This window comes from Lycium ferocissimum, chromosome 8 (assembly GCF_029784015.1).
Source record: "Lycium ferocissimum isolate CSIRO_LF1 chromosome 8, AGI_CSIRO_Lferr_CH_V1, whole genome shotgun sequence".
NCBI lineage: Eukaryota > Viridiplantae > Streptophyta > Magnoliopsida > Solanales > Solanaceae > Lycium > Lycium ferocissimum.
In genome coordinates, this window is record NC_081349.1 from 61,781,461 (window position 1) to 61,790,140 (window position 8,680).

General features: G+C 35.3%; 1 protein-coding gene across 1 annotated transcript; it reads left to right on the forward strand.

Moving 5' to 3' along the window:
* The first annotated feature begins 1,600 nt into the window (after positions 1 to 1,600).
* LOC132068807 (kinetochore protein SPC24 homolog) lies at positions 1,601 to 8,316 on the forward strand. Its single transcript, XM_059462541.1, has 5 exons — positions 1,601 to 1,855; positions 3,807 to 3,948; positions 4,028 to 4,129; positions 7,686 to 7,759; positions 7,878 to 8,316. The coding sequence occupies exons 1-5, from the start codon at positions 1,681 to 1,683 to the stop codon at positions 7,982 to 7,984; spliced, it is 600 nt and encodes a 199-aa protein (XP_059318524.1). The 5' UTR covers positions 1,601 to 1,680; the 3' UTR covers positions 7,985 to 8,316.
* Positions 8,317 to 8,680: the final 364 nt, after the last annotated feature.

Consider the following 8,680-nt stretch of genomic DNA (forward strand, 5'->3'; position numbering starts at 1 on the left):
GGTTGGGGCGTCGTCACTATAAGCTCCCTACAACTGCTACATAATAAATTCAAAAATAAAAATAAAAGACAAAAAATTTACGATATTATGACTCAATAGTTATGCCTCATAAAAAAAATTTGGAGAAACTTTCGCGATTGCAATTTTAAACATAAATATAGTTAGAAAATACTAATCAAAACAAAAGAAAACCTTGGCCAATTTTTGTCTTCCCATTCAGTATGTATGTACATCAATGACCCTAACTCTTCGTTTCCACGTAATCTGCTAAAGAGACAAAAATACTATAACAATTTAATAAAAAGCATACAAAAAACAAGAGTTTATCATTAAAATATGTTGGATCCAAATCACAGATAACTTTTAAATCTCGAGTCCATCATTTGATATACTGAAAACAAACTTGGAAGAAATTTTATTCCACAGAAATAATCAAGAGATCTCCTCCTACATGGAATATCAAATAATTCATCAATAAATCACTACACCGAGAGAAGAATGAAACTGGTATTTATTTATAAATTAAGTATGCTTATCTTCTCAAAGCGAAAGCAGTATAGCGAATCTTTAAGCTAACAAATATGTCTTAGATAGAACTAATTGTGCTTAATTATTTTCTAAAAGAATTTAAACTGTTGAGTAGTTTAAATTTATAATCCTATTATAATTTCTAACAATATATCAATCCATACGGCAATTGATGTGATCACCTCGTCTAAACATCCATTGACTAATTAAAGTGCAAAAAGAATCCTATTTCAACAAATTTATTTTAAATTAGTTTACTCAATGTCCTACGCATATTAGGTGATATTTTAGAAATTATAATTATAGCTGGCATATAATTGCTTCATTAAATAAACATTTTATCTTTCAAAGGACATAAAAGTTGATTAACGTTTCGGGGATATTTTTGTCGATCAATATTCAGTGTTGTAATATTCATTTACATGCATTGCACGGATATCCCTTATTGATTATTATAATATTTATATTAAAATAATAAATTGTACATGCTTGTGGTGCGATCACCTAATAGCTAGATTTAATACAATTAGATATTATTAGAACTAGGGGTATTCACGGTTTGGTTAAAAATCGATCCAAACCGAAAATCAAAACCAAATCAATTAAATAAACTGATATTTATTTGGGTTAGGTTTGGTTTTAAAGTTTTAAAAATCGATAATACTTGGTTTGGTTTTGGTTTTACTAAAAGCAAACAGAAGAAAAAACCGAACCGACAAATTTTATACATAATTTTTATAATTATATATATACAATATATTAATTTTTATAAATACTTATAAATAATTTATATGCTTTATAAGCAAATTTTATTTATCTCTAATAAAGCTAATGAACTTTATACGTTAAGCCGACATGAATTCAAACTCATTTATTTAAAGAAACAACAATATGAGATTTACCTAAATTTATTTTTTGTATTTCTTATAAACTTTATCACTTAATTAAAATTGCCGACATGAATTCAAACTCATTTATTTAAAGAAATAACAATATGAGATTTACCTAAATTTATTTTTTGTATTTCTTATAAACTTTATCACTTAATTAAAATTTAAATGGCTTCTTGTTCTCTGCTAAATCCGCCCTTCTTTTCAAATTAGTAAGTACCTTTTGGGGAAAGAAAAACACAAGCCCTAAACGTGTTGTAGAATGGTGGATGGGAGTAACATTGATGTGGAGAAACTGAAGTTGTTTAGTAAAGATCTCGTTGATTTCTTGAAGGATGATAGAGACGCTTGTTTCTTCAAACAGTGTTTAGAGCAGTCTAATGCTCTTCAATCACACTCTCATTCTCAGTACCAGCTCCTTCAAGATTCCATTCAAGGTGGGCTTCTTCTTTTTCCTTTTTGGGGTTTCTTTGTGGGATTTGTTGCCTTAAAGTTGGAATATCAGTGGCCTGAGGTCGTTGGGGTTTTCTTTAACAAGTTAGCTTAAAGATTGAAATTGGGACTTTACTGAGTTTCTATGTGGATTTCCTGGCTTAAAGTTTGAATATCAGTCGTTGTTTCCCAGTTGGGGTTTTCCCTAATCTTCATAAACTATGTGAGAAAGAATAAGTTAGCTTAAAGATTCCACCTTTAAAATCGTGTTCACTATGTTGGATTTTGAAAACTTTAGGAAATGGTGCTTGAAAGAACCTCTTGCTGTGTTACATAGCTTGCGATTGTCCCAAGAGACAACCCAATGGCCATTTAAGCTGCAGGGCACAGTTAGCAGTGCCCGACTGGACCTTCCCATCATCTGTTACTTAAGTATTTTGTTAAAAAATTGGCTTCAAGATTGCAACTTTGAATGTGATATAGACAGAGTTTACAATGTGTTGGATGCAGTTTTTTTTTCCTAATAGCACCTTTGCTTTATAGATACTTCTTTTCACTTGGAACTGAAAACCCATTAGCTGTTACTTAAGTATTTGGTTAAAAAATTGAAACTTTGCTTTTTAATGATATCATTATTTCTGGATGTTTTATTTAGTAACATTTCTTTGACAAAAGAGTAAAATGGGGGTTGAGTCAACTTCTTTCTAGATAAGTTAGCTTAACTTCTTTCTAGTGCGCGTTACCTCTTCTATGTGGTTTGCGAGCTGTTGCACAGGAGCTGGGTTTACCCTGTGCGCACCCGAAGGGTAGCGGCTGCGGGTTCCCATGTTATCAAAAAAAAGTTAGCTTAATGATTGTTCCCAAGGGACATCCCGTTGCCAAGAGAGCTACAAATCGAACCGTAGTACACAAGTTCAATCCTCAGGTTCACCACTACGCAATAGGATCTTCCTTGCTCCTTGTAAGCTATGTAGTGAAAAAACAAACTTCTTTGCCTAAAGATTGCAATGGTGAATCAATATAGACAAACTTCACAATGTTGTTGCTGCTGGATGATTCTTTTTCTTAGTACCTGTTGTTAGTCGATAATTCTCATTATCTACATGGAACTGACCAGCTTGTGCACACCTCGACTAATTCCACGGGATACCTGCCACCTCCTACGAGCAACAGGTACTCTGTCCACCAAGGCTAGGACAGATTGGAAGAAATCACCTAGTGTTTTTGTCTCTGCTGGGATTTGAACCTGAGATCTCATGGTTCTCAACCCACTTCATTGACCACTAGGCCACACTCTTGGGTGCTCCTTAGATGGAACTGAAACCATTTTCTGCTTGCTTGTGTACTGAAGTGTCGGGTCAAAATTGTTGTTTCCAAAATATTGTGATTCCTGGATGTTTCTCTTATTACTAACATTCGGGGATTGTCGAGTGTCTGTCTTTGGCTTTTATGCCTTTACATCAGTACTACTGTTGGAATCTGGATGCCCTCATGCCAACCCTCATGGGTTTTTGTAGTATGTATTGTATGTAGTGTAAAATTGGCGCTACTACCTACTTAATCCTGATAGTTTTGGTGATACTTCTACTTTGGTATAGTTTGTTTCTGAAGTGAAGTCCTTTTAGTGGCTTGGCAACAGACCACTACTTTGGTTCCTTTCGAGGTCCCAGCACTGCTCCTATGAAGTCCCTCAGTTATACTTTTTCTTTTTTATTATATAAGTTGGAATTGTCAAAGGTAGGGGTAAGGTCTGTATACACCCTATCCTCCCCAGACCCTACTTGTGGGATTACACTGGATATGTTGTTGCTGTTGTTGTTATATAAGTTGGAATTGTGTTGCCATGATATTTAGTGGCTTTGTTCGAGCATTAATTTATGATTGTAACTGGAAATGTCTGGATTTCTGAATTTGAATGGATTAAATAATTTATTTCAAGTCATTACATATACTCAGATTATCAAGAAAAGATAAATGCGTGCAAGCAGAGAACAACAGAAGCACAATCTGAAGCCGCTGCAGATGCTGAAATAGATAAGCTGCAGAAAGAGTTAGAACAGGAGATCCAGAGAGAACAGCTGCTAAGAGAAGAACTTAGATAAGTATATTTGACAACTTTAGATACATGTATGATGATTTAGTGTTATGCTTACTGATTGGCACCTTTTTTTAAACACAGTTATAACCGATGAGGTCAATGATTTAGATCATCAAAGAGCCTCTATTGAGGAGCAAAGACAATTGCTCAAGAAACTCGAGCAAGATCAGCTTCGAGCAGAGTAAGTAATCAGAACCTCTTTTAGTACTCTAATATGTTTATGATTATGTCAGACATTTACTTTCAACATACTTCTATAATGTTTCGTTGAAACAATCCCATGGTGACATTGATATGTTGATTCCTCATCATCCTCCGAGTTTCGAACCGTGCCCGCTGGCCCTTGAGGTTTTCTCATTTATCAAAAAAGAAAAGACATTGATATATTGACTCAGTAAGCTTTTCCAACTTTATGCTGTCAAAGTATGTTAAGAGGTTGCTAGGGTCTAGCATGTTTATGTCATATTCTGTAATTAATTTGCCAACTCTGTTCCATAACACAACGTGGTACAAGTATTTGAATGTATCTGCCATATGCCAATTATTGTTAAGCTAGTCCATTAACATCCCATCTGCTGCCTAAGTTGCTCGGACTCTTTTAACTTTCGGTGCCGTACCTGTGTCGACACGACGTGGGTGTGGGATCCGTACCCGATTTGGTCAAACGATTTTGGGTACTTCAACCAAAATCGATAGAGAAAGCTGGGGCTATTGCAATAGCCATGTTACACCTCTAAATCATTTGCAATAGCCATGTTACACCAGAAAAACAGTAAGGAGATGCATCTGTACTTAATACTCCCTCCGTTTCAATTTATGTGGACCTATTTGACTAGGCACGGTTAAGAAAGAAGAGAAGACTTTTAAACTTGTGGTGTTAAATGAGTCACTTATATTTTGTGTGGCTATAAACCATTGCATAAAGGTAAACTGTTTCTAAATATAGAAAGGAGTCATTCTTTTTGGCACGATCTACTAAGGAAATAGGTTCACATAAATTGAAACGGAGGGAGTAATAATTACAGATTCAAACTTGCTCTAAAAAATTCGTGCATTCTTTTCTTCTAAATTGTCCACTATAAATTGGGTATATTTTTATAGTTCTATTATTAGGTATTTGAATTAATTTTAGCTGAATCCCAGCATCCGTATCCATACTTGGATCTGTACACCCGAATCTTAAAATTTAGATCATGATGGATCCCACCTCTAGATCCACACCCTTATCGGACAACCGCACCTAAGTCCGAGCAACTTAGTGACTGCTGCAGATCGATTACTACCACAGTACATCTTTGGATGTCTAGTTGTAACTATTGCCCAACTAAGTATTTCTACAAATTGAATATACATGTGATTTGGCATTATCTGGATGAAACAAAACTTACCCCTCTTTTCCAGTTTACGGGATACACTTTCCTTTTTAGTTCGTTCCGAAAAGAATGACACTTTTTTAATTTAGAAACAATTAACTTTACACTTTCCATTTTACCCTTAATGAGAAGCTTTTATAACCATCCAAATGTTACGGCATATTTAAGGCCACAAGTTTCAAAAGTTTTATAGCCACACAAATGTTATGACACATTTAAGACCACAAGTTTCAAAAGTCTTCATATCTTTCTTAAACTCCGTGGAATTCAAACTATGTCACATAAATTGGACAGGAGTAGTACTTTTAAGTTTTAGGTATATTAGTGTATTCTGCGACTCTATTACAATTCCTAGAGTACTTTAAAGATGTCACATGAATTCAATAGCATACTTTTAAGATGTTTCAAAGACCAAAAGCAACCCAATCAAGAAGATAAAGCCTGATTGTATTCTGCTTTTGCATTTTTGGAGTAAACAAGAGTACATAGATGACACTGAGACTCTATTACATTTCCTAGAGTCTCTATAGTATAGTAGAATTTTCATATGGTTAATATTTATCTCTCTTTCCTTGTAATTATGGCCTTCAGAGGCTTTTGTGATTTCAATACAGATCTCTTACCATTTCAAAAAAAAAGGTTTTAGGTATATTAGTGGTAACCCAGAGGTAACTATATCTATGGGAAACATCCAATTTAGCCTCAGTAGTCAAACAGGAAGCTCAATCTGAAACGAAAGGAATATTAAGATCACATGCAATGAACGTCTAAACATACCTAGGAGGAAAAAGGGTATTGTGTTGAAGTAAGAGCTTAAAGGTAAAAGGAAAGGGAGGGAGAGGTGGAATTGGACAATCAGGCATGCCAAAGGAGATTGTGTCTTCTTGAGAACAGGCAAAAGAGTAAGGTACCAGACTTTATGTACTTGCTGTAAAGACGATATGTGATTTATAACAACAATGTGAAGAACTCTGAAGTGGTCCAGTTCCACCGGAAATTCCACCCATTTTTTTATGTCTGTCTATCTCTAAAAAGTCTCTGCTCCATATTTGGTTCTTCTTTCCTTACTCGATAGCCTCTGCAAGAAACCAGGGTTTTCTTCCTCTTTCCCTTTCATGTTCATTAATTTTGACTGCATTGAAAGAAGGAAATACTGCTTATTTTCGTTTGAACAATCATTATTGTCTGTCCAAAGTCTCTTTTGCAGTCATGAGGTCCTTTTCCTGGATCAGGTAAAAGTAAAAAAATCTAATGTTAAATAGCACCAGGAAGGTGCTTAAACTGTACGACAGGAGTAATCACTAGGGTTACGCCACTAGTACATTTCCCAATGTTGTGTTCGGTGACCACCATTTGTGTAATATTCCACGACAACTACGTCTACAGATTTCTAATTCTGAAGAGTACTAGGCATTTGGTCACGAGAGATTTTGCGATGATTATTAGCATGATTGTTACATTACTCCTAGGGCGGTCAAATGGTTAAGAGTGTCTTTTGTGAAGAAAAGATACCTCTGAGGGTTTTACCACTATCTAGACATTCTGCAATGCGCCAAAATGACAGCAGTCACAAACAGTTATACTTGATTTTTTTTGGATAACTGTGGTGTACGGACCAGCTTGCGTACACCTCGCACCTCTCATCAGCACATGTACCGGGTAACTCTATCCACCAAGGGTTCTTCCCACCTAAGTGTTTTTGCCTCTGCTGATGGGTTATACTTGATTTTGCTGATGGGTTCAACCTTGTTCTCGAAACTACTAAGATTGCACTCTTTCTATACTGCCCATCAAATGCAAGAAGTTTGTGGCATTTCAAGTCCGTTTCAGTAGATCCCTTAACAAGTCCCTCATCTGCATAAATTGAAAGTTAAGGACAACAGAACAAGACCTGAGAGATGGGGAGCAATTTTACACCAGGCCAAAGATGAGGAACTGAATTATAATTTATCGTCATCTATCTTTCTTTTCATTTTGAAAATCAAATTTGGTCTATTATGTTAGCTAAACTTAGACAGTTGTTCAATAGAATCTCGGCCTCTGCTCCAGCTTTACCTCATGAACATCATCTGGGGATTGATGCTGATTAGACCATGTTAATTTTTTTTCTTTAGCGGTTTACACTCTGTAGGAGTCGCTTGCAGAAATATCCTGTTGCAAGGATACCAGTTTTTTTATCCACAAAATTCCTTTTTCTTTCTTAACCTTTTCCTTTAGTATTAAAGTAGTACCCCAGTGTGCGATTGCCGTTTGGTTATTTGTTAAAATGGGGTCTTAGTGATCTTTCCTTTTCTCTGTTACTTCTTTAAGAGCTTTTTCATGTATATGTTTAATCTCTTGGAGTTTTCCCCTCTAATCTTGTAGGATGAAGCTATCATTGTATGCCTCTGTTACAAGTATCATCCCGGACTTGGTCGATCAATCCAAAATATCAGGACGTATCCTACTTTGCTTGCTAAACTCACTTTTTATTCTTTTCTTGTTTCACCTTTTTATGTTGGTTTTCAAGATTTTATGTCATTCATCAGCAATTCGGTTCACCTTGACCAATCCTAGAAATCGTGGAGAGAGATAAGAAGGTGGTTGAAAATTTCGAATTTGATTCATCAAAGCTAACTACCTTTGACACTTGTAACAGCATCTGGAAGATGATTAATTGGTAAGAAGCAGCAACAATGCTCAGGGGAGGCGTAGTTATCACTTGGATTGTTGGAGTACCTCATCTCCGTGGCTGATTTAGATTTAATCTAATCTTATCTTTCATATGTTCACCTGCTCTAGTGTTTGCTTGTCAATGTTCACAAGCTGCTTTCTGGGAAATGAAATAATTTTCGAGCCTTTCATTTTTTCTTTTTCCTTGGTTTGTTTGTCTGGTCCTGCGGTCATCTTTAGTTTGTATTTGTGTAGTACAAGGTGTGTTGAGGCTTTGCTAAGATGTTGCTTATTTCTTGTAACTACATTTAACTAGTATAGGAATCATTGCATTTCCCGTGTAGTTTTAGGATTGTTTAAGTTGATCTAAATGTATTAGCGGAGAAAGCAAACTAGTATTTTAGAAGAATATCAACGACACAGCTAGAAATTCTGAAAAGATGATGGAGCAACGGAGATTTCCTTTTCTGTTTACCACTTTGCAGAACGAAAAGATTAAAGAGATGTCGAATTTTGCCGTATAAGTTGTTGCAATCTAAGGAAAATAACTTCACCTATATCTTTATTACAATTGTGGTAAAAATCTTCTTTCATTTCAGGTTAAAATTACCTCGTATAAGTATAACATGTCGCAACTGAGTTTGAGGACAAGGAAATACTCATTCAAAGAAAGAAGAAATAGCTATTTTGCAGCAGTTAAGTTCAAC

What these genes read in the sequence shown, in the direction of transcription:
- LOC132068807 (XM_059462541.1), top strand. Translation starts at nt 1,681, where the DNA reads ATGGTGGATGGGAGTAACATTGATGTGGAGAAACTGAAGTTGTTTAGT. An exon ending in CCTTCAAGATTCCATTCAAG is followed by an intron (nt 1,856 to 3,806) that starts GTGGGCTTCTTC and finishes ACATATACTCAG; the next exon opens with ATTATCAAGAAAAGATAAAT. An exon ending in TCAATCCAAAATATCAGGAC is followed by an intron (nt 7,760 to 7,877) that starts GTATCCTACTTT and finishes GACCAATCCTAG; the next exon opens with AAATCGTGGAGAGAGATAAG.